General features: G+C 36.0%; 2 protein-coding genes across 2 annotated transcripts; both read right to left on the reverse strand.

The window, feature by feature from the left end:
- Positions 1-308: 308 nt before the first annotated feature.
- On the reverse strand, positions 309-11,055 carry LOC113059764 (exopolyphosphatase PRUNE1-like). Its single transcript, XM_026228338.1, has 8 exons — positions 10,580-11,055; positions 7,891-7,995; positions 7,565-7,767; positions 6,572-6,756; positions 6,184-6,342; positions 5,965-6,059; positions 2,702-2,860; positions 309-2,119 (listed from the first exon to the last, which is right to left on the reverse strand). Exons 1-8 carry the CDS (start codon positions 10,616-10,618, stop codon positions 1,709-1,711), a joined length of 1,356 nt encoding a protein of 451 aa, XP_026084123.1. The 5' UTR covers positions 10,619-11,055; the 3' UTR covers positions 309-1,708.
- A 115-nt stretch (positions 11,056-11,170) lies between these two features.
- On the reverse strand, positions 11,171-25,356 carry LOC113059760 (unconventional myosin-Ie-like). Its single transcript, XM_026228332.1, has 27 exons — positions 24,913-25,356; positions 23,775-23,912; positions 22,918-23,007; positions 22,477-22,571; positions 22,284-22,371; positions 21,377-21,466; positions 20,737-20,868; positions 20,385-20,519; positions 20,143-20,275; positions 19,817-20,013; positions 18,835-18,915; positions 18,659-18,745; positions 18,459-18,545; positions 18,188-18,355; positions 17,642-17,727; positions 17,225-17,306; positions 16,780-16,985; positions 16,498-16,642; positions 15,931-16,045; positions 15,633-15,802; positions 15,337-15,482; positions 14,784-14,930; positions 14,523-14,680; positions 13,544-13,618; positions 13,261-13,453; positions 11,831-12,006; positions 11,171-11,737 (listed from the first exon to the last, which is right to left on the reverse strand). Exons 1-27 carry the CDS (start codon positions 24,913-24,915, stop codon positions 11,661-11,663), a joined length of 3,300 nt encoding a protein of 1,099 aa, XP_026084117.1. The 5' UTR covers positions 24,916-25,356; the 3' UTR covers positions 11,171-11,660.
- Positions 25,357-26,885: the final 1,529 nt, after the last annotated feature.

Consider the following 26,885-nt stretch of genomic DNA (forward strand, 5'->3'; position numbering starts at 1 on the left):
ATGCAGCACATGCAGCTTCAACATTGATAATAAGAAGTTATTTGAGCACTAAATTAGCATATTAGAATGATTTATAAAGGATCATGTGACACTGAAAACTACAGCAATGTATGTATATATATATATATATATATATATATTTGTATTTGAATATTACATTGTAGTATTTTTTTCATCAAATAAATGGAGCCTTGATAAGAAACTTCTTTAAGAAACATAAAATATTACTGTTGGATGCCTCTTTAAAAATGAAACCGCAATGAAATTGTGTCTTTGCATGGAAAAAGCTCACAAACTACACATTGAACTATTTGAAAATGTTTTATTCATACTCATTTCATATTCATAAAAAAAAAGTCCTTGGCAATAAAATACTTGACAGAGGATGTGCTCTCGAATATTAACCTGTTTCACAACCATAGCACAGTAGTACATTTACATTAAATCAATAACATTATCATGATATTGGGGTTATAGTTTGGTGGAATCGATTAGTAATAATGTGCTTAGTTCTCCTGAGGCAGCATGCAGCAATCCTCTGCTGTCACCATGTACAGTCTCACCAAACTATTGGCCAGGGTTCATTCACAGGGTACACAACACCTCAAAACACCAACATACCATATTATATGTTTCAAGTCATTTAAACGTCTTTATATAACTGTCCGATAAAACATATTATATAAGATTTGCCAATTATGCCTTTAAAATGCCTTGGACTGAGCCTTTGTGTTTATGAATACTATAATTATGATGATAGTGCAGTTAAATTAATCTGCTAATAAGCTACAGACCATATAACAAATCAAACTGACTGTTCATGAAAAAAAATGTTTGTTTAACATAAAATAATATTAATTAACAGAATACCGAAGCTCTAAATCTCAAATGATCACACGTTTAACATACCTCACACACAAATAAAATGGCGGTCTTTGGTAGTTAATGGTAAAATCTCAATGACTAAAATGCAGGTGTCCTGATTCGAAGCGGGAGCGGGTCAGTTAACACCTATAACATGCAAAAGGCCACAGAGAGGGTTACTGGTAGTTTAGCTCAGTATCCACGAGATTAAAAAATTGCTTGCCTGCTAGGATAATACTGTGAGAGTGATACTGTAAATGCAATTTCCATTAGCTTTTACAAATCAAGGGAGAAGTAATAGATTTTCTAGGCAAATCAATGCCATGCCCCAGAGGTGATCTGCAGACAAGCTGAAAATAACTCTACGAAGAATGAAGAATATTATTGGCATCAAAAGCAACGATAGCTACCATGTTATAATTAAATGTATAATACCAGAAATTCATTATGCACTGTCAGTAGCTAGCTTGCACTGGGTGCTGATTGTCAATTTTAGATAATGTGTTTATATGTCTTAATGAGACTTCTGATTAATTTAGAAGATCAAACATGAATATGACTGTGAACAATAAATAAACAGCCTAAAGCAGAATTTTGTTTTTACAGTAGCCCAACTTTGAACATTGTACATATAATGCATTTATGTAATGCTCCATTCGATCATGATCATCAACCAGTCCTTAGGAAGTCAACAGAATGGTCTCTTCAGACTATCGTACCTTTGTGAGTCAGTTCTCATCCCCTAATGCAGCACTGTTGGATATGCACTTCATCCTCTTGAAGATGCAGAAGAACTTTCCTTCTCCAGCTCTTATTCAAGACTCTCTTGGACAACAGATTCTCATCATTGGTCCTCAGGAGACGTGTCCTCCATGCTGGCAATCTTGCTAACTTTCTCCACCAAAACCTCAGGACTGATTTTTGGTAGGCCATTGTCTAAGGGACAACCCTCCACCAGACTGTTCATTGGCGTTGGAGGAAATTGGGTATCGTCCTCAATCCCAGCGTCCTCGGGACATTGTTGTGATTCACTCTGGTCCTGATTGGAATCATCGTCCAGCTCTAGGTCCTCTATGTTCCCACTTTGATACGCTTTCTTTTCCCTCTCCTTCAGGAAGTCTGTGATTATGGGCATTACTGTCTTGCGGGAAGCTAATGTGTTACAATGTATAAAGGCCTTCACATCTGGATATGGACTGCTCATTGGCTTAAGGTCCAGAATATTATTTTTGGCTTTTTCTAGTGCTCTACTCATCTATGAAAAAAGAAAATACAGATATCAATTATTCAATTCATTTATTGACCGTTTAAGATTGGATTCATCCATCAAAATTACAGTTAATAATTGTTAAATATTTTTCTGTTTTAATATATTTAAAATGAAATGTTATGTAAAGGTGATTTTTTTTTTTTTTAGCAGCCATTACTCAAGGCTTCAGTTTCACATGATCCTTCAGAAATCAATCTGTTGTGAAAATTGTTGTGCAAACCGTGATACATTTTTTCCAGAATTCTTTGATTAATAGAATGTTCGAATAAATTATATATTTTGTAATATTATAACATGTCATACACTGTCACTTTTGATTCATGTAATGCATCCTTGAATTAAAAAAAAAAATCTTACTTTTGAACAGTGTATTTCCAAGTAAAAAATTATATTCAGTGATCAGGAACTGAGCGGATCAAGCAATTGTTGCCATTTTTTACATTTCAAAATAAAAAGACAAACTGGGAAACCCTGTAAATTTACTCCTAATCTGGTCAAATATACAGAGCCAGTTATAGGTAAGCCATCTGAACATTCATTCCCAGTAAGGTATTAAGCACTGAATACCTCTTCCCTGTAGACAGTGCTGGAACTGTAGACGGCTAGCTGTCGGAAGGGCTCCTTGTTGTCATTGAAAGAGATTGTCATGCAAACCACCAGGTTGTATTTGTGATTGTGGCAGAACTCACAGAGGTCCTGCTGTAGTCCACGCCGCTGAAGAAAAGCCTAAATATTAATAAAATTGATCAGTGCAGGGTATTTACACCTGAAAAATGTAATCTTTTTAAATACACAATTTCATCTTATGACACATCTCTGATCTCTTCTGAATCATTTGACTGATATTTCTGATTAACTTCTTTGGCAATTTGACATTTAAAATGGTTGCGTAAATAAACATTAAATAAGTGGCATTATTACTTTGAAGTAATAATTGAGATTATGTGGGTAATATATATATATATATATATATATATATATATATATATATATTTATTTATTTTTTTAATCAGGGACTTATTTTTTGTCTACAATGTAGTGTGAACAAAGAAAGTTTTGATACTTCTCACATCTGATTCAGCAACAGCATGTCTTAATATTGTATATGTACTAACAAGAGACGAGTAGAGTCTGTCACGGGGGATAACGTCTGGTGTAATCAGTGGTGTGCAAGACAGGCCGCCCAGCCCTGCGGTGAGTCTGGGTGTGTCTGACTTGGAATCAGTTGTGCTTTGGTATTAATGAGGAATTCACAGTCACGAGGATGGACACATGAGCACACTTTGTGGCCACAACAGTAGCTCCTTACATTTCAGAATCTACATTTCCTCTTTCTCTTTGTGGAACCAAGTACTGAGGCTAAATGCATAGCACAAACACAAGATTCACTTCATTTAGGATAAAAAGTCATTTGCATGTGATCTTCTAAATTTAAAATCAGAATCAGAAACAGCATCAGAAATAGCCCTGCTAGAGTTCAAGTTTGCAAGGAGATTCCATACATAACATAGTTTATAGAGATGCACCAATACAATCACACACACACACACACATACATATATATATATATATATATATCTCCAACTGTAAAATATATTACGGCTGTCAAATCGATTTATCGCATACAAAATAAAAGTTTGTCTTTACGTAATACAAACATGATTCCAATAAAGTTGGGACACTGTACAAATTGTGAGTAAAAAAGGTAATGGAATAATTTACAAATCTCATAAACTTATATTTAATTCACAATAGAATATAGATAACATATCAAATGTTGAAAGTGAGACATTTTGAAACATCATGCCAAATATTGGCTCATTTTGGATTTCATGAAAGCTACACATTCCAAAAAAAGGTGGGACAGGTACTCAGGTAGCAATTAGAGGCCGGAAAAGTTAAATGTACATGTAAGGAACAGCTGGAGGACCAATTTGCAACTTTTAAGGTAAATTGGCAACATGATTGGGTATAAAAAGAGCCTCTCAGAGTGGCAGTGTCTCTCAAAAGTCAAGATGTGCAGAGGATCCCCAATTCCCCCAATGCTGCGGCAAAAAATAGTCAGGGGCGTCGGACTGGGGGTAAAACCAGTACTGATTACCAGGGCCCCAAAGGAAGAGAGGGCCCCTGAAAAGTCTGCAATATATATTTTCAAGGGGGGGGGGTCCATTAGGACTGCCTATGCATAGGGCCGTTGCCAGCTAAAACTCTATAGGTCAAAAAAAGAAGCCATATCTAAACATGATCAAGTAGCGTTCTGTGGTCAGACAAATCAAAATTTGAAGTTCTTTTTGGAAAACTGGGACGCCATGTCATCCAGGTTAAAGAGGACAAGGACAACCCAAGTTGTTATCAGCGCTCAGTTCAGAAGCCTGCATCTCTGATGGTATGGGGTTGCATGAGTGCATGTGGCATGAGCAGCTTACACATCTGGAAAGGGACCATCAATGCTGAAAGGTATATCCAAGTTGTAGAACAACATATGCTCCCATCCAGACGTCGTCTCTTTCAGGGAAGACCTTGCATTTTCCAACATGACAATGCCAGACCACATACTGCATCAATTACAACATCATGGCTGCGTAGAAGAAGGATCCGGGTACTGAAATGGCCAGCCTGCAGTCCAGACCTTACATCCATAAAAACATTTGCCGCATCATAAAGAGGACGATGCGACAAAGAAGACCTAAGACAGTTGAGCAACTAGAAGCCTAGACAAGAATGGGACAACATTCCTTTTCCTAAACTTGAGCAACTTGTCTCCTCAGTCCCCAGACGTCTGCAGACTGTTATAAAAAGAAGAGGGGATGCCACACAGCTGTAAACATGGCCTTGTCCCAACTTTGTTGAGATGTGTTGATGCCATGAAATTTAAACTTATTTTCCCCTTAAAATTATACATTTTCTTAGTTTAAACATTTGATATATCATCTATGTTGTATTCTGAATAAAATATTGAAATTTGAAACTTCCACATCTTTGCATTCTGTTTTTATTCACAATTTGTACAGTGTCCCAACTTTTTGGGAATCGGGTTTATATATATATATATATATATATATATATATATATATATATATATATATATATATATATATATATATATATATATATATATATATATATATATATATATATATTATTGTAATCAGCATTTTTATTCCCATAATTTATCTTAGTTAAATCTCTTAACTACCTACCTGCCCAAATATTTATACATAAATACACACACATGTAAATATTTTTTAATATATATATATGTATGTGTGTATATTTGCATTTATATATAAATCTACGCAATACACACATATATTATGTAAATACAAACTTTTATATTTTGGATGAGATTAATCAACTTGACAGCCCTATATATAACAATGTTATTAATTTATCCCATAATTTTTCTTCTCTTTACTAGCAACCTGCCCAAATGAATAAAACCTAAATATTCGATATGAAACTAATATGAAACAATCTATGTACCTATGTAATATTGCAATAAAAAAAACACACATTGTGTCTGTTTGAAAGAAAAGCAATAAAAGAAAAAATTCAATGACATTATAGCATTTTGCTATACAACAATTAAAAAAAATACTTTGTACATCTTAAGAGTGTGATTAAATCCTTTAAAAACACAATTCAAACACACAACACTGGTCAGGTGACAAAAATTCAATGCAATAAAGGGACAAAATATCAGCATTTGCATATATCTGCATAAATATTTTTAGTTAGAAGTGATATCAGTCAAATCAAGACATTGCAAGCTTCAGAGATTGCAGCAGCTATTAAAGGTCAAGTGAAATATGTCAAATAACAGCACTGACCTCTAGTGACATGTAAATGACACTGACGGCTAATTTTAGATCCCCGCCAGACACTGCCTTCATGTCTTTCAACAGCATCTGTTCCGTGGTGAGGCCTGGAATCCAGAACAGTACAATGACAATTACTTTTGATGATTGCATGCTTTCAGATTATACTGTTTGTTATGTCTGCATCAAGTGGTTTGTTTAATTAACCTACACAGTAAAAGATCCTCTCACCTGACACATCAAACTTGGCATTCTGTAGCGACTGAAAGAGAGCACCCCTCTGAGGCAGTTTGGGAAAACGGTTCTCCAGATAGACGGCGTACTGGCTGTCCTTAGGGGTGACTTGGCCTGCCTCAGGTGCCATGTTAACACAGTCTCGGATAATGGCACCTGTCAAAACATACATTATGTAAGTTAACAAGCTTTTGTCTTTCTGCGGACATCTCACATCTCTATCAAGTCAAATCTAGAGGGTACTATGAACAAACTGACTATCTCCTCCGGCTAAATGCCACTGAAGAGCATGCTGAGCCCATCTGATGTCTAACAGACTGAATAGCAGTCATGCTGTGAGAGCTCGCATTCCTCTCTGTGTTTATCACATCACCATGACACTCACTGTATAAAAGCTGAGCCACTTGTTGGTCGAGCACCTCAGGTGCTTTTTGGGCAATGCGCTCTGTCACCAAGGTGGCACAGGAGCCCACGGGCTCCACAGTGACGGGACAGGAAGGGGATGTGGGCCTCAGGAGGAGGTGATGGTCAATCACTTCCACAACTGCGTCTTCCAGTTCACTGTCAGCACTACAGAATAATACAGATTTATTATAAAAAAAAGAACTGACCAAATCTCCTGATATTCACTTCAGAACTTTATTTCACAGATTTAATAATAACAACAATATTTCTATATTATTGAATATTCTATCATTTATTTAATATACGAATATTAATATATTAAAATGTCTCATTTCAGCACGAATTCTGCTTCTGTGGTCATTCATTTTTAAAGAGACCCTTTTAGCACACATTTACATACATTTAGGCATATGGTGCAGTAAAACGCTTTATAATTCTATTGCAATTATTATTAATGTATCATATTAAACATAACTACTACTGTTTAGAAGTTGGCAGATGTGATTATGTAATTTTTTGAAAGTCTCTCATATTCTAATATTACAATTTAAAAGAACAGAAGTTTGATTTATTCCTGTGATTGCAAAGCTAAGTTTTCAACAGTCATTACTCCAGTCTCTGTGTCACACGATCCTTCAGAAATCATTTTAATACAATGACTTAGTGCATAAGAAACATTTCCGATTATTATCAATGAAAATAGTTGTGCCGGTGCTTAATATTTTGGGGTTTTCAGCATCCTTGATGAAATGAATGCTCAGTTGATGAATTGAAAGCACAAAGAATGGCATTTATTTAATGATAAAAGTCTTTACTGTCACTTTTAATGAATTTAATCCATCCTTGCTGAATAAACATATTAATTCCTTTCAAAAACAACAAATCTTACTCACCCCAAACTCTATAAAACTGTATTCTTTTTTGATGCGAAGATGGAACAAGGTGCATATGTGCTACAGTACAGAAGACTGACCTGGGCAGAATATTGTGGTCGACCAGCGTCAGCATCAGTTGTTTGTTCTTGTGCAGGCCGTGGAGGTCCACCTCGTCCCTGAACAGCAGGCAGTCCTGCGACAGACCGCTCTCTCTCAGCAGAAAGCTGCTGTCAGAGCGCAAGGGGAACTCAGCCCGTGGGATGTTGAGCACAGGGACCGGCATCTTCTCACAATCCAGACTCTACGAGAGGAAAACAATAATGAAGAACAAAACAATAATCCAGAATTATCACGTCTATTATCTCTCTGCCATTATTCTCAAGATTTCCAAGAACAGTGGTTTATTGGGTTGGGGATAGCATACCTTTGAAAGAAAGTAGGCAAAGGTCAGGGCTGATACCATGGAGTCCATATCACAAGCCTCATTTCCCAATACGACATGCAGCCCTGGGCTGTTCTTACTACAACCCTGAGAATGAAAGAGAACAATGTCAGTTAAGTTAAATATTTGTTCTTAAAGGTATAGTTAACCCAAAAATGAAAATTCCGTCATCATTACTCAACTTCCAAGCATTTTTTCCCCTGTTTGACATAAAAGGAGATGTTTTGAATGCTGACACTGCTCTTGTTCATACAACAAAACAACACAGTGACCAGGGGTTATCAAAAAAAAAACAGCTCCTTAAAATTAGGCCACAGAACTTATGCCCTATATAGTCAAAATATGTATTTGTGAGAAATAGATCTGTTCTTGTAAGCTGTAAATCTTCTCTGCTGCAGCTCAAATCTCATCCACACCTATTCAAATATTGTGTGAAAGCGTTTAATGTTAACAATAATGGCTATTGTATAATTTTGCATGTCTTGTAAATTATTTCACAGTGAGGAACAATGCACAGAAAGTGAAAATTATGAAAATGACATTTTAGATAGCTATGATGAAGGGCACCTCAGATTTTCATATTAAAATAACTTACATTTCAGTGTTGCTCTGAACATGATAAATAATAGTACAGCTTCAGAAGACTTGGAATATACACTACTGTAAAAAAAATAAATAAAAAAATACTTTTTAATGTTTCTGATGAATTTTTCACTCACCAAGGTTGCATTTTTTTAAATAAGTAAAAACGGTAATCTTGTTAAATATTATTACAATTTAAAATAAATCTTTCTTTTAAAATATATTATTTTTGTGAAAACACAGTTTTTTATTATTATCAATTTTGAAAACGGTTTGGAATATTTTTATTTTATTTTCTGGATTCTTTGACGAACAGAAATTTCAAAAGAACAGCATTTATTTGAAAAAGAAATCTTCTGTAACATTCTAAATGTCTTAACTGACATTTTTGGTCAATTTCATGGATCCTTGCTGAATAAAAATATCACTTTCTTTATAAAAAGACTGACCAACACTTTGTGTTTTGACCAACACAGAAGTGCAGTTATGGACTATATGTTTCTTAAAATGTGCTTTTCTATCTCTCTCTCTCTTTTTTGGAGCTTAAGAATGCACAACTCTATTTTGAAGCCTATTTGCGAGATGAAGAGCTCTTTTAATAGAATAACACCGAACACATCGCCCTGGATTCAATAAAACCTTTTATCCCTCCACATGATGACTCCTCGTCCAGCGTTAATTAGCATTTGGCCTGCTCCATTACTCCAGCCGAAATCAGAAGCCATCTGTGACGTCAGCTTTAAATGATGTACTCTGATCTGGGCAGCCAGCTGGGGTTTGTTTGAAATGCTGGACGACGGACTGTCAACACAGAGTCACTGAGCTCACAACAGACACAGACCAGGGGTGAGGCTCATTTCGGGTGAGGTTAGATCCCTGTTTCTCATGTGATAATCGTCACCAAAATCTCTATTAGATGGGGAAGTGCAGGAAAAACATGCTTATTCATGTCCGTATGTGCATGGGCTGAAGACAGCACAGGAAGTTAGTCACTGCAATGTGAAATGGACCACGGGATGGTGAGTAAACAGTACAGAACCTGCGGGTCTCGGTTCAGGGTGGAAAGAGCAGGGTGTGCGCTCTGTTTGCAAGCTCACCCTCTGATGCAGACAAAAAGCACTTTGACCACAAGTGCAACCGTATAATTTCTTCAATCATTGACTGAATTAGTTAAAGAACCCTTCTCTGCTTGCTTCCATGAGCTGAGAGTCTCAAAGTAAACACGGGGCTTCAGTATATCCGCCCGGGCATGGCTGAGTGCAGGTGTCAGGGTGTTTGGGTTTAAAACAAAAGTGTTTTGGGTAGAGAGATGCACTGCTGTTGGACAGATGCCGTCAGGAGGATGTGCAGCAGGTGTTATTGTCTCTGCAAATATGGCCACCTTTAGTTTCATTAAGCTGAAAAACTAGAAAAGCGGGAACGGATTTTATTGGCTTAACACACTTACAGCACTTTTCAAAAACAGTCTCCAAAAGATGGAGGCATTGACACCAAACAGCTCAAGCTCATTCAATTTGTTGAGTTTTCTTTGTTGTGGTTTTAATTGCACACGTGTATAATTTAAAAAATTAAGTTTGTACATTTATAAATGTAACATTCATATATATATATATATATATATATATATATATATATATATATATGATCATTTACACAATTATACAATATAGTCATACTTGTGCCAAATATATTATGTCATTTGCTTGTGCCACATATACTTTTTTTTATTATAAAATGATACACGTATAAATAATATTATGATAGAAGTACCGTAAAAACACATACACAAGCATACTTGCGTAGTTTCTCTCAAGGCATGTGGTTGTTTCTATCTTTGGCGCATGCGGCCAGTCTCTTCATGCGGGTCGTACCATATGATTTGTGTCAATTTCAAGTGTATATTAAACAAAGCATAAATTTTTTATCACACCAAGTCATCATACACAGCAATCATGCTTATGAATTTCTCAACATGCACAGTGCAAACACTGGTCACATTTACACTTTAGGGGTGTAAAATGGTAGAAACAAACATAACACGCGCAACCCGATCTCTTTTAGCGTTACAGTAACGTTACCATAGTCTTACCTTAAGCACGTCACGACAGCTCCGTAAATATGCTTCCATTGTTACACGGAGCCCGAGAGTTTTCACGTAGCGGAATATCCTGAAATGCCCTTCAGTGCCTTAGTAATGTGTACAGGGTCTCTCAGTGTGGTTCATTCACTGTGTAAGTTGAGCCACTCAGGAATTCAGAGCGCACACGTGACCTACGTCGCGACGTCACATGGAGTGTCAGGAAATGTAGTTCTGTTGTGGACTCACAAAAGACCTTAATATGAAAGGGCCTCGTGTTACCTTTAAGACTCATCATCTCTATGCTAGTGTTCTCCCAAATAGTGACTAAATAAAAATTACCCAGTATTTTATAAATATACACGTTGGAAAATTTAAATATTTCTCTTTGAGAGGAAATGAAACAAAATAATTTCTTTGACTCATGCACTTCTCACATATATTCCAATCAAAGGCTAACTGGAATGAGAAGTCCCTCAATGAACACTTTAAAACGTCTCATGCCATTTTGCGGTTTCGTTCTAAATTTGTCTATAAAGTAAAGGAAAATTGTGCTTGTCAGATGAATTAACAGTCCTTCAAAACATTATTTTATAATTGAAAAATTAACCACAAATGGTTCCATTTCGTTTTATTTTTTTTTGTCTGAGTAACTGAAAACAGCTTCTCTGATTTTATACAATTGTACAATATCAGCAAAAAAGTAGAAAATTATCTTTAAAATACAACTTTAGTAAAGTACAGTACATTAAAATACTGACGTCTCCATTCTATTTTCCAAAAACACATTTTTAAACAACTAGTGTTTTACACTGGGTAACATGGTGAGCATTATAGTTTTTCTTTTACATTTACGTCTAACATTACTTTCTATTAAAAACATCCTAAAATTTCATCTGATTTATGTAGGTGGTTTAATGTAGGATCCTACTGAATATTAGCACACTTTTGTCATGGTGGCACGTTGTGTAGTAAACATCAATGCACTTGGGGATATGATTCGGCGCTTAGTGTCTCTGACATAATGCTGATGCTTTGTTCTTCTTGACTGAATTTCTGTTATGAATCACATTTTGTCAAATAGCATGCCGGTTTAGATCTTCTCAACATAGTTGCCAGGAAACATGCCTTCCTTTCCTCGAAGACGGCCTTGCCACCAACCTGAGGGATCTGGGCAGACAGCACAACCCTGGTTAATGCAGTATTCGCTTACCCAATATAATCTGTATAAAGTTCACTTTTAATATTATAAAAATAGATTACCTTCACATATGATTTCTATGATTTCATCTGTTTGAAAGCTGAGCTCATCTGTGTCCTGAGCATCATAAGCGTAGATTGCTCTGCACTGTGGGATGCGGGGTCTGGGTCTGGGTTTGGGTTTGGGTCCCCCTGAACCTGGAAGAGGCTTGTACTCTTTCGAACGTCTGCGGTGCATTCTGAAAGAAAACACAGAATATTTTCTTTGAAAGACTGAAATAAACTGAAATAATATTTGAAATTAAGATACAAACTAACATTGCTGGTAAAAACTGAAACTCAATTTCTATCATTATCTATTCTGTTTCTATAAATTAACTTAAATTATACAAAATTTTACTTTTTTGTTTTGTTTTAGTATCTCTAATAAAATTAATAATGATAGAGTATTTATTCCTTATATACATTATTTATGACATCGAAAACAAAATACTATAACCTGAATGACAGAATAATTTTGCCATTTCAAATATTGCCTTTCATGCAGTCTGTAATGTGGCTTCATGTGAATGTATATGATCTGTTGTAAAGCTGAAAGTGCATGATAAATTAAGTTATTGTCTCCCAAAAGAAGGAATCCACTCTAAACGAGTCATCAGTAATTCAAATCCTACTTCCGGGATGGCTACAGATCACGGGGGGAACACATTTGCATAATGCACGCCTATGTTCTAAATTGGTCGTCCGTGAACAATTTAACCCGCCCTCAAACACCGTAGCTTTGTGTGGTTAACATCTCGTCGAGAAGACACTGTCGAGTAAATTCATTTTATTTTCACTTCCAAAAGATAAGGCTGCAAAGAATCAGTGGTTAAAATTCATTTGTTTTTCACCGTACCAAAGTAGTACAACCCAAATCTTTTTTTGTGTTCCTGTAATTTTACTGACGACTAATTCTCTAATTCACAAATTTCTTGCTCTTGAAAAATGGCTCTGTATCCAGTTTATTTGGAGCAGCTGGCTCCACTGAATCGCTACCTGTTATTATGATAAATAACAGATGTTTGTATTTCTATCGAGTGTCCAAAATACGGAACTATGGCAATGGGCTTGCGGTAGACCAATCACAACAGAGTCATCTGACCAATCAGAGCAGAGTAGGCTCATGGAAAGGAGGGGTTTACAGAGACTGAATCTTAGAACTGCTTAAAAAAAAATCGTGTGAGAATCGTTGGAAAATTAGGTGATATTAAACTAATATTTTGATAAACAAAAGCATTTTTTGACCTTTCATGATGGTAACCCTAATGTAGGAGGCTTCCAAAACTATATTAGGAACCTTAAAAATTTTACAGTTATTAACATACTGATCTGTGATCTAGTTTCAGTCAAACAGGTTTTTAGATTGTAATTCTTCGGTCAGTATGGCTTGGAGGATAGAATACATTTAATTGCATTTATCTGGGATTCTGTCATATAATCCATCATCTTACCCTGCCACGCCCTGATCAGGAACGTTCATGAAGCCCATATCAGTGTAGATCTGGTTCTCTTGTTGACTGCGGCGAGATCCCTGGAGTCTGGGAAGGGTAGGCTGATCCATACTGGACTGCTGACGGAGCAGAGATTTCCTAACGGCGGGCTGCCCTTGGGTTCCTCTTCCTCGACTATCAGACTTAGGAGGTTCTGAAATCACAGGCCATATGAACATTTTAAAACTATCTCTAGAACAGTTTAGTGGCAACTTTGGTGAAATATGTAAAATTGTGGTCTTACCACGTGAAGACTGGCCTACATTGCGATTTTGGTTCCCCATGTACCTGCTTTTTCGGTTGTCACGGCGAGTGGGTCCTACAGAAATTATAATTGTGACTTATTAAATATATATATAGATAGATAAAATACACACACCCAACGCATACATTATCATTCAAATGTTTGACACTTAATAAATTATTTTAAATAATCAATGATGCATTACAATGATCAAAATAACAGCATTTTTAAATAGACATTTTTTGTAACAATAAACTGCTCTTTTTACTTCCACTTTTGAGCTTTATATCCTGAAAAAAATATATATATTTTCAGAAAAACATTAAGCAGCACAACTGTTTTCAACACTGATAATAATATGAATGTTTCAATGTATTATATAATAATAAGTACATTTCTTCCAAATGAGCATCTCAGAAAGATTTCTGCTGAAAATTCAGCATTTCATCACAGGAATAAATTCCATTTCAGAATATGTTTGAAAAAAAACTGTTATTTTAAATGGTATTAATATTAGGGCTGTCAAACAATGAATCGCGTCCAAAATAAAAGTTTATGTTTACATAATATGTGTGTGTGTATATTTATCATGTATTTACAAATACACACACATATGTGTATAAATTTTTTATATGTATTTATTTTGGATGAGATTACTTACAATTAAGCGTTTGACAGCCCTTATTAATATATCACAATATTTTGGTTTTTGATCAAATACATGCAGCCTTGGTGAGCATAAGATCTCACCAGCCCAATCTTTTGAACTTATGTGTCTCCGTAATCTAAAAAAAATTATTCAGAAGGGGTGTCAAGACCACTAAATAGTGATTATATAGCCCATAAAGGTATTACAAAAGTTTTACAAATTCAACTGTAAACAGACACACAATCTATAAGAGTTTTCTATATGAATAAAACACCGTATTCTAAGCATTTCAAATATTTTTACTAAAACTCTCAATTTCAATGGACTCACTTGCGTTCTTAGGCAGACCGGGTCCAATACTGACAGTCAGGGCCTTGCTGCTGGGCTTCACAACTGCTTCATCACCCTGACCCATCTGAAACTGGATCTGTCGAGAGCCAGCAGATGAAAATGGACCCCATCCTCCTTTCTTCACCTTAAATTCAAGTCTGATAGAGAAAAATGTTGAAATGACAAGACCAACAAATCATACTTTTTTTTCTAAATAATACAGCACATGGTAAATTTCTCGGTGAGGGAAACATTGCTCACAGGTTGTTAAACTTAAGAGGCAGCTTTTTCCGCGTTTTTTCCTCGTAACGCTTGTACAGAAGACTGAGGAACTCTGTTTTAAAGACAGACTGCAGCACACTGTCATACTGATCCTCGTGCACTATGAAGAGGTCGTCCTGTAGTGTGCTGAGGAAAGAGAGGTACAATAACTGATCAGCCCACCATCTACATTCAATTTAGAAAATTATGAAAACCTGCTTGAAGGCATCATTCACTCGCCCGCAAGTTGTTCCAAACCTGTATGAGTTTCTTTCTTCTCTTGAGAACATAAAAAAAGATATTGTTACAAATGACAGTATGGGAAAAAAGTATTATGGAACATTCTACAAAATATTTTCTTTTGTGTTCAGCAGAAGAAAGAAATTCATACAAGTTTGGAACAACTTGAGGGTGAACAAATGATGATACAATTTTCATTTTTGGCTTAACTATCCCTTTAATAACTTATTGGTTAGAAAACCCTTTATTTTAATTCTTATTTAAATGTATGATTTATTAATTAATTTGAAGCTTTAATGTACAGTAGGAGTACCTAAGAGAGACAGATTGGATCTTTTCCACCTCGATCTTTCTCTTCAAGACCTCCCGAATCTGGCCTTTCTCAGGACCCTGCTTCACCTTCTCACGTCCAATCAAATAGAGGAACTTAGGGGTGAGAATGAGGTCACGCTTGACAGTCTGTGGGTGTAGAAACAGCATGTGAGTGTGTGGCCATATGAAATATGTCAGATGAACTACATGTGCAGAATGAAACGTCTGCTGGTTCAGTAAACTAGCACAAAAATACTACTAAACAGTTGCTCAGGAAGTGAGCTATAAGTTTCCCACCTTAAATCTGCGGTCATATTTGACCACCACGTCAGCAAAATCAACCCTCTCCCTACGACCCACGAACTGCCGAATCTCTGGATGGTTGTCCATGCCAATATAGTCTCCCATGAAATTGCGGTTCAGACTGTTCTTTCGTCTCTCCTTCTTGTTCAGCAGAACGTCAGAGGCTGAAGTCATTACAGAATTTAAAAAAAAAGGGGATCCAGACACAATTTTAGCAGTATAAACCAAAAAAAGTGTTTTTAAATTATTTTTCCTGCATGTATAAAAGAGAGCAATCTGAATGAAGTCTTACCTTCCTCTCGCATTCGGACATACTTGCGCACAGCAATGTGTTTGCGCCAGGCTTGCTGGATTACCCGAGCATATCCGTTGTATTTTCTTTCCCTCATCTCCTCCAGCAGGAACAACTAAAGATTGACATAATCATACCTATTTTTCATACGCATCACTATTGCATATCAACAAAATATTTCAGAATATCAACAAAATGCTATCACAAAATGGCCAAAGCCACTTAGTTCACAAGACAACAGCCTGAACATAAGGTGTGTAACGACTGATGCACTACACTTATTCTATCCACTATGTTCTCAATTGTCTGGTATACAAATTTTACATGGTTATTTAGTCATCCAACATTGAAGTCAAATAGCCAAACGAAAAAAAGCAATTTAATTTGTCTATGACTAAAATAAACTGTCCCATCTCTAAGAAAATGAGTTACAGCTGCAAAAAAGGAAGACAAATAGGTCCCAAAATAGGTAATTTGATTTAAAAAAACCAACAACATCACATTAAATCACAACTGTAATATATCGGTTCACAGCACTACCTTCAAGTAAAAAAAAAAAGTACATACAGATTCTGGGGCCTTGATGAAGATCTTGGTCTTGCCCAGCTGGTACTGGTCTGAGTCCATATTGACAGATTTTAAAAGGTGCAGGACACCCTGTTTCTCATCTCCACGCCACTGAGGCCATGTTTCTCTGGTCAAGATGGCATATCTGAGCAAATATAAAAGAAAAGTTACTTATATTATGTCACATTTTATAAGTATTCTGCAATTTAGCAAATCAAGTTATCAGAAAGTCCATATATAGTGTTTGGTATCTTGACAGGCATTGGGAAGTGGCGATTGTACCTTTGCAGGAATTTCTTGAAGACACGTCGGAAGGCGTAGCCGGCCCTACGAACACGGATGTTCTCCCGCAGTCCCAGATATTCGACTTGGTGTTTGACGCGGCTTTCCTCCCAGTCGCGAGGCTTTTTGGTCTCGTTGGGCTTGATGCATCGAATATAGTGAGGGGTGCATTTCATTAATGTCTGGACCAGATTATTTGCCTGTTTCTGTAAGAGGGGAAGGGAGAAAAAGACAGAAAAATTAACAATAGCATAACACAAATCTAAAAGCATAACATTACATTCACTGTAACTTCACACAGCATCCACCACACTCGCCAGGCACTAAATGCAGGTTGGGCAGTAACTTTGTTAGGAACTGAAACATGATACATTGTTTAAATCAAATTGTAGGAATATTTCTGGTTAAGTGTGCATTTCTCTGTTCTGTAAATCAGTTATTTTACCTTAATCTTTGAACCTGCAGTGGTGGGACGGCCCCTCTTCTCAGCCTCCAGGTTCTCTGGGAACAAATCTTTGATGAAGGCACTGTGGATATGACCAGAAAATAAGAGATCAATCATTTCAAACATCTCTGAAGCCCTAAAACCATTTATTCTTTACCAGCACATGGAAGGCATAATCATACAGCTGCCTGTAGTGAAGTAATACACCACAGAATATCTCACAAGAAGAAAACTATTTACCATCCTCCGAAAAAATGCTACACCATATTGATTTTATGATTTATTTATGTGATTTATTATTTCATTAAGGAGTTACAGCTGAACTGCAGATGTTGTGGATCGGTGCATGAGTGCATTAAGGGGCTTTTAAAAACCTTCGGCTAAAACAGCAGTAAAAATAGCCAAATAACCACTTACAACTCGCTGCTCTGCATGAGCTCGATGATGTCATTGAACAGCACATCCCTGTTTCTCTCACAGAAGCCGCTCACATCATATGACACCTGGAAATAAGGGCTCTTATTACTCTCACTAAGAAGTTAATCAATATCAGAGAGACTCTGTTTGCTGGAAGCAGACTAAAACATTCAGGGCAACTAAATTCAGAGGATTAATTTAAGTATAATACTCATGTTGCCAACGCTGGGCACACTGAACTCTTAAAGAAGAATTAATACACCCTCATTTACAAAGTTTGTTTATCAGGTATTATGGCAGATCTGATTTTTAGCTCTGTTTAAAATTATATTTAAGTCCATTTTGTAAAATATCCCCCCAAAAAGTCATTACAAAAAATGTGAAAATTCAAACCAAACAGTGAGTAGTGGAAGGAAAACACAGTTCTTCAACAGTAGGAGTCAGTGTTGCACCCACACTACTGCCAACCATCCAGGTGCATTTTATAAAATGTGATTTTTTTTATCATTTATTGTTTATTTTATATATATTTTAAGTGTCTCTTACCTTGCCTGCATAGTGGTGCACTATGAAACCTTTGTTCCAGCTGTTGAAGTGCTCATGAGTGCCAATTTGCGACTGGAGTTTTTGCAGCAGAGTCTGGTCTGCACCCTCTCCTTTTGCATGCATGGTGGCGCACACATCATCCAGGATGCTCATGATGCCAGGAGGATTCTGGGTAATTAAGGTGCCAATTAGATGCCATTAGATTAGAAACGGTGTCGTCATGCATTTGACAACCTTTTTGATGCAGAATGTCTACAAAGTGTAAACTCACCACTTTGGACTCGATTAAATCACAAACAACTTTGTTGTTAAAGTACTCAATAGGGGTCCATTTGATTCCTTCCTGTACATACTCTTCCTGCAAATGAGATAGATAACGTCAGCAAACCCTTCCCTAGAGACGTCTGTTTGTGTATATGTTTATTAAAAATTATTCTCAGTTCTTTCTCATAAATGATTCATTATTCCCACCTGCTCTGCTTTTAGTGTGAGCTCAATAAAAATCTGCTGCAGTTTTTCATTCACAAAGTTAATGCAGAATTGCTCAAATCCATTTTTCTAGAGAGGTAAAGGCATGTGGTTACTTATAAAATTTATATGATGAGCACAAAGAAGAGATGCATGTAGAAAAATATAAATTAACTCACCTGAAAGATTTCAAAACCATAGATGTCCAGAACGCCGATGTTTAACTCTTCGCGGTCTTTCTGCATTGCCTTGTTTATGGCCTTCAAATACAAGCACAAACTAATTCAATTGACTTTTCTTTTGATTTTTGAGACATATACTAACGTATAAAAGTTTAGGGTCAGTAAGAAGATTTTACACTCACTAGGGGTGCTCCGATCACGATCGGCAGATCGTTATGCGCATCTCGTTAGTAAAGCCGGTTATTTAATCAGCGGTGAATTCCATCAGGTGCGTGATTTTCACATAGAGCAGCTGTTACTACACAGAGCCGGTGTTAATAGAGAAGATGCGCAAATCCACTTCATTTTCAGCGTTTTTTGGCGCATCTTCTCAGTTAACAACGGCTCTGTGTAGTAACAGCTGCTCTATGTGAAATCACGCACCTGATGGAATTAACCGCTGATTAGAAAACCGGCTTTACTGACGAGATGCGCATTAACGATCGGCCGATCGTGATCGGAGCACCCCTACCACTCACCAAGGCTGCATTTATTTAATCGAAATACAGGAAATATAGTGAAATATCTTTAGTTAGTTCTGTATTGTAAAATGTAATTTACTCCTGTGATATAAAACTGATATTATTCTAATATGCTAACTGGTCACAATGAAAATGGCCACTGATAATATTATTTGTGCATTACATTTTTTATTATTATCAAAGTGGAAAACATTGATGTGTTGCTTAATATTTTTGTAGAAACTTTGATAATTTTATTTTTTTTGTCAGGATTCTTTGAGTAATAGGAAGTTCAAAATAACAGGATTTATTTAGAATAGAAGTCTTTTGTAACATTAGAAATGGCTTTATTGTCAATTTAACGCTTCCTTGAAAAATAGAACATACTGACCCAAAGCTTTTGAATGCTGCAATACACCATAGGGACACAAAAACATATTTTTAGACAATTCAAATTGTAAAAATTCTAATTGACTCACATCAACCAAGTAGTCAAAGAGTCTAGAATACAGGGCTTTGGACAGGGCGTCCCGGGTGAAGGAGGCCTGCTCCGTGTTCAAGGTGACAGAGATAGTCTCAGTTTTGCCACCCCACTTGCTGTCCATGATGCGACTGGTTAGTTTGCTCTTTAGACCGTCCTGATTGATTCCCAACAGGTATGACGGGAATGCCAGGACTGCAGCAGAGTGAGAAAGTGAATATGTAGCTCAGATAAATATCCATACACAAGCTCCTCAAAAGAATGGCTTGTTCTGAATCGGATCTACACACTGGTAAATTAATAAAAATGTAAGCATAAACTCACAGTCTTCACTCTCCACCACAGCATAGTTGCCCTCCTCTCTAAAAGCGATGTTGCCGAGATGGAGGATACCTGCCACAATCTGCAGCACGGTGTCCTGTGCTTCCAAAGACAGGCCGACCACAGACATGGCAGCCTAAAAATGCAATATTTATAATTTTATTTTCATTATGAGAGTGTTTATACTGAATGGCAGGAACACAGCCATAAGGTTTCTATTAGGGGGTTCAATGCTTCACACCCACCATTGTGTCTTTAAACTCCTTTTTGTCATTAACATCCTCCACGGTGTAGGTGTCGGACTGGTTTAAGTACAAGTAGTAATCAGGGGTTGTGACGCCTAAATTCTCTCTCTGCTCCTTGGTGGCTCCTTGCAAGAGCTGATACAGAAAAACAGTGGTATCAACAACATACAGGACTTTTATCCTAATTCAATAATCCTCCATACTGACCTGATTTAGCAAACTACTAATATGACACAATGCAATCCACAATTGGTCTTAACTGGATTAAATCCCACTGCCGTAACATGACACACAACTATTTGCCAGCTTACACAACACATCGCACCCTGTTTCCATGAGTTTACAGCTTTACCTGGTAATATATATGGAAACTCCTTTCCCCATGGTTCTGAGACACTACTCTGGATTTTTCCAAAAGGAAGTTGGAGATCTTTCCACCATCAGGTTCTCCCCCTCGGCTGAACTGAATTTCAAAGTATTTTCCCTGAGGTATGAAATAAACATATTACGGTATGCAGGGAACTTAAAAGCTTGTGCACTGACATTATCGCATGTGCATGTTTTGGCATACTGCTGCAGAAAAGAAAGCCTAATGAACTACAACTTCACAGCCTACACACACACAAACACACACACACAAACTGCACTCCTACAATCAAATCCAACAAGCCATAACATGCTAAGAACCAGCATGCTCCAGATGACATTCTTAGAACTGGATAGCACACCGATTCTAGAGATTAAACAGCAGACAGACTTACGTTCCTTTTAATAATACTAATAATAAAAATTTCACTAATAATTAAAATTTCAATATTATCTTATCAGTTACAAGATATATCTGTAAGTTACAAATTTCATTAAAAAATAATGTGTGTACAATCATTATTTCTGACTCTAAATAATGGGATACAATTATTAGACATAAAATAATAATAAAAGGATTTCTAAAATACTTTTCTTTTAAGGCAAATCATTGCAGCAAGACTTACAAAGCGACTGGAGTTGTTGTTGCGGACAGTCTTTGCATTCCCAAAAGCCTCCAGTAGGGGGTTAGACTGGAGAATGATGTCTTTGACATGCTAAAAGAGGAAAGAGGAAACAACAGTACATCACAGACGATTCAAGTATGTCCAGTAAGAAATGTACGGTAAACTTACACTAAACACTTTATTTTGTTAAACTATATATATATATATATATATATATATATATATATATATATATATATATATATATATATAAACGTTTAAATCATTAAATGTCTTTAGTTACTGATGGCAATGAATTGTTCAGTGTCACAGAGGAACAAAGAGATCATCGTCAGATATTTGTCTAGGTGATTTCAAAGGCACCACATCTCACAAACAATGAGAACAGAATATGGGCAATATTAACAAAAGACACAACCACACCCATGAATCCACATGAATTTTGAGTTGAGCTCAATCGGGCTCTCATTAAGCAAGGCCTTCCAACAAAGTATTCCCAAACCTGTCTGACCTAAAATATTTACTTGAAGAACCCCCTAAAATTTTAAGTGAATATTTCAGCAACAAATTTGCATGTTCGCGGTTTTCCGATGTTTGCTTAATAGTCACATAACATCCAAACAGACCAACAAATAAAATTTTGCATCTTTTTTTAGTAATTAATTTGATTGTTTTTATTTTATATTACATTTTTATTTATTATTACATTTATTCTTTATACATTTTTATTACGTTGTTATATTTTATTATATAATATTCTATTTATTTATTTTATTATATTTAATTATTAATCAATTAATATATTTAAATTAATTACTGGCTTTTTTATCAAACCCTCCTTCATGAACCCCCAGGCATTTGCAAACCCCCGTTTAGGAAACCCTGATCTAGCAGATGATAACCTCACCTGAACTTTAGTTCCACCTCCTGAGACTTTGGAGATGTAGCTCATAATGTACTTGGCTGCCACGGTCTTCCCCGCTCCACTCTCTCCGCTATAATACAAACACATTCAGATCACATATAATGCAAAGCTTTGATGCGGTACAAATACTTTAAAGGTGTCTCAGTGTGCGGGCGCCAGATCCTTGATCCCTGACCTGATAATGACACACTGGTTCTCTGAGTCAATCATCATGTTGCGGTACATATTGTCGGCCAGAGCGTAGATGTGGGGGGGGTTCTCATACTGCGCCTGTGAAAGACAGAATACACACACACCGCGGGGTCTAATACAACTGTCCTGGAAAATTAAACGTCACATTTGCATGAAATCGCATCTTGATTTGCATATGCACTTTCTATGATTCGGCCATCCAGGGGAAGATGTTAACAAATACAGATCCGTAGGCAGTCTTTGGAAGCACATCAGCAAGACCGGACTTGCTCTGCTCCATCTGTCCATGACTTAAATGACTTATCCTGTTGGAATGATTACTCATCTGAACTTTAACTCCATTTATTAGTATCCATGTATTTAGGGCATTGCACAGTAAAGCATTATGTACTGGACTCTAACAGGAAATGTATATTGTACTTACAGCTCCCTGATACAGTTCAATCTCACGGTCTGTGAAATACGGCAGCTGTTTAAAAGGGTTCACTGAGATCAGCACGGCACCAATGTATGTCTGAAGAGATGTGGTTATGGCAAAAACAAATGCTGGTAGGTGGACAAAAAGAGATTTTTTTTTGCTCTTAAACATGTTAATGACATTTGGAGAGCAGGTAAAAGGGGCACCATTATCTAAATCTGATATTGGCACACATGTTTGACTGTAATAGTAGATTCAAAATAAATGTTTTTCTTTTTGACTATATTTAAAAAAGTTCTCTTTCTGGTGCAATTCAAATCAGCGCATCCCAACTATATGTAATATGATATAATCTCTTATGCTCAAAATTGTATAAATATAAAATATAAAAATTTTATAAAATTGTATAATATAAAAAAAATAAAACCAAAACAGTAATATGGTGAAATATATTGTACAATGTAACTGCTTTCGTTTTGAATACATATTTTTAAATGTGTTTTATTCCTATGACGGCAGTCTTCAGTTTCTCACGATCCTTCAAAATCCTTCTATTATGATGATTAGTTTATCAAGAAACACTTCAAATTATTATCGAAGTTGAAAGTGGTGCGGCTTAATGTTTCTGTGGAAACAAAATATTCTTAAAAAGTAAAAACTAAATATATTTGAAATACATATCTCTCGTAACACTATGTCTTTACGGTTTCTTTTGATCACTTTAATGCATCATTTCTGGAAAAAAAGCATTCATTCCTTTAAAAAAAGATTTACCGACCCCGAACATTTATACCATAGTGTATATTTAAGTATGCCAGACCAAATAACTGAACACTTATTGTTCATTACAGACATAAGGATACGAAAATGAAGTCATCCATGTATCGTTTCTTGAGGTTATCTGTGATGGCATCTTCACTGATCTTGGGGAGGAGGACCATGTCATCCACACCACTGACCTTCACATTCTGGGTCTGCCAGTGATATTTCTCTTTGCTTCCCTTTATGAGAGAGAAAAATGATTTATTTAAACATATCTCTATGTTCACCTGTGCTGACACACTATTTGGGTTAAATAAAGATATTTATGCTTTATACAGTTGGCAGCACTGTGTTAGACAAGAGGGCTAGTGTTCAGCAGAATTAATAAGTAACAAGCTGATTAAAGGGTTAATAAGTGTAAGAATATACGCATTAACGAAACGAAAAGAGCCAGCAACTGCGCACAGAGGAGGGAATGACATTTATAAAATACTTTATGAGCACTTTCATTAGATTTGTGAAGCGTTAAAACCTCTGACACTTTGTCAGGACTGGACTATGACAGGAACAAAACTACTCATGTAGTTATACCTTAAAGTTGCACAGCTTTACAAGCATTTCAGTGCAGGTGTACAACAAAACAAAGAAATGTGAGCCATATTTCTCACCCTCAAGCCATAAACAATGCAAATGGTTAGTCGGGTGATTAAGAATCAAGTATGGCCAATTAAATCTTTGATTAATATAATAAGAGTATTTACTCCTTGCATAAGTCCTTATAACAATATTTCTGAGGAAAACTTGGGCTCCCTCCCAGATCATACATAGAAGTGAAAAACGACTCTGAATTCAAATTACTGTTATGTTCTTTCACTGAAAATAAATCGGACACATTTCCATTATCCTCTCATGAATTTGAGTTTGATGGGAGTGTTTGACAAGCAAAACACCGTCCACCTAAATATCTACAATGTTTTTTTTTTTAGAAGTTATTGCTGTTTTTTAAGAACAATACTAATGTGTGATTTACTTTGCTAGACAGATAAACAATGTCTAAAATTCTAATAATTATTTTGATACATTCATTTGTTTAGTCGACAGTGCAAACTCAACTTCTATGTTAGATTGGTCTATAGAAAGCGTTGAAAGCAGGATTTACCGTCAGTTGCAACTCTTAATTTTTTAACTCAACTTAAAATGTAATTTTAATAGGTTATTTCAGGTTTTAAAAGCACTTACCATGATGGATTAAAAGCACTTCCTGTATCACACCCTTGATAACTTTCAGTCCTGCGTGGACTCTTCGAGGAAATCTTGCAAGTTTCAGGTGAAACTCCAGGATTTATCTAGTCGTCCATTTGATATTCCACCTATAAACTCCTAAACGATTTCTTAATTGTATCCAAAAGCGTAAACGAGCCTGGATATAGAGTTGCATGTATCGAGAATACTCATGAAACGTTTAAATAATGGTTGTACGGGTGTTGTCCATGCATCGGCAAGTGTAGGCAGGTAGTCTACTGGAGTTTTTCCTTCTTTCTGTTGCGGAAGGAAACGTAGATACTTGCACATAACGGCGCCACCCCACGATCCTGAACAGATTTACCTGTTCCACAGGTAATCACAGCACAATACAAACGCAGGAAAATGAGCCTCTGGGCCTCGGCTGGAGAAAGTGTGGTGAAACCATTTTAGTGCCTCACAACAATTTTGAATTATTTATAAACGTACAAAAATAAAATAAATAATATTTAGAAAATTTCTAAACACTACTATGGTGCAAATTATTTGTCTTAAATTTTTTTCAAACCATTTAGTACTATAAAAAATATATTTTGTACAATAGTAAAAGAGTAATAAGTATAGCATTTTGAAAATTTTACTAAAAACTATTTATCAATAATTAAATTTTTATAAGTGTCCACGCACACATACACTACACTAGAAATTATACAGGTATGTAGGATTGTGATATTCACAAAAAAATTAAATAAAAATAAAGAAAAATATCAATTACAGGGTCTTAATTTTTTTGTAAAAATATACAGATTGTGGAACGGGAACATTTAATTTATTATACAAAGCAACATTCACAAGGAAGGTTATTCACATGATCGTAAAAGCTGGTCCGTTTTACAAGTAAAAAAAAAAAGAAGTTTGATGCTGAAACAATAGAAGTATAAAAGAGAAAAGATAAGCTTGTTGAAAACATACACAACGTCTAAACTGCCCTCGCTCAGGCAAAAAATGGAAAGAAATTGTGGCTCCCGCTAAGAGAATCTATTAAAACTGTTAAGACAAGAACTGATATCACAGGGAAATAAGACGAGGCTCAACACATGCCCAATTTCTACGAAAACAAAGAAAAATAATAATAAAAAACTAGACATTTTAGGCAGGGAATTGTATACCTGTACATTGTGTAGGAAATAAAAACAAAGAAAGACTGTGTTGATTTAATGTGCTGATTTCGCTCACTTTTTCATAGCCCTTTCCGTTTCTCCTGTGCAACAGATTCTGAACACCTCCTCTCGATAAAAAAAAAAAAAAAAACTCCAGTGCTCACAGTCACACATTTATACATGGCTGCACACCTCAGATTGAGATAAGCTGTAAAAATGCACATTATAAATTCAGGAAAGCAGTACAAACTAGCACAAATAGGATTATAACGTGCTAAACAAAATGACAAAATGAAATGAAATCCACAGTGAGCGTTGAGAGTGTATTTCCGTAAGTGTCATTATATGAAATATCTCTAAAAGGGCAATAAATAGTGTTCATATCTCTCAGTCCACCATATTTCAGTCCAGACCTTTGGAAACTCAAAATAGTTTCTTTATACGTTTATTCTGACCTAGAAAACAGACCAGGTTATTTGAATTAAGTCCTAATTATTTTATGTCACCTTTTACATGTATTTGAAGATTAAACCTCTCATTTGATTAGTGGAGTCACTGATCTGTGTCTTTGGTGTTTTGACGTTTAACACATCCATATTGAATTAAAAAGCTTCATTAACCCAATCACGGTTTACCAGGTCAAATGAGAACACTTTAAGCAAACGTTCCATGGCTTAACGGTCTCTTACTTGTGCGGCACTGAGCTGAAGATCTCTTAAACAGTTCATGTAACACTGACTTCACAGATCTGAACAATACAGCAATGCTTACCATCCGATTCCCTCATTTCACAATGCAATGTACAGGCTT

This window comes from Carassius auratus, chromosome 41 (assembly GCF_003368295.1).
Source record: "Carassius auratus strain Wakin chromosome 41, ASM336829v1, whole genome shotgun sequence".
NCBI classification, from domain to species: Eukaryota; Metazoa; Chordata; class Actinopteri; order Cypriniformes; family Cyprinidae; genus Carassius; species Carassius auratus.

What these genes read in the sequence shown, in the direction of transcription:
- LOC113059764 (XM_026228338.1), bottom strand. Translation starts at nt 10,618, where the DNA reads ATGGAAGCATATTTACGGAGCTGTCGTGACGTGCTTAAG. An exon ending in TGCCAAGTTTGATGTGTCAG is followed by an intron (nt 6,060 to 6,183) that starts GTGAGAGGATCT and finishes TCTGGATTCCAG; the next exon opens with GCCTCACCACGGAACAGATG. An exon ending in TCATTTACATGTCACTAGAG is followed by an intron (nt 2,861 to 5,964) that starts GTCAGTGCTGTT and finishes ATTAATATTTAG; the next exon opens with GCTTTTCTTCAGCGGCGTGG.
- LOC113059760 (XM_026228332.1), bottom strand. An exon ending in ACATGGATGACTTCATTTTC is followed by an intron (nt 23,008 to 23,774) that starts GTATCCTTATGT and finishes ACATCTCTTCAG; the next exon opens with ACATACATTGGTGCCGTGCT. An exon ending in AATATGACCGCAGATTTAAG is followed by an intron (nt 15,483 to 15,632) that starts GTGGGAAACTTA and finishes CTACACCCACAG; the next exon opens with ACTGTCAAGCGTGACCTCAT.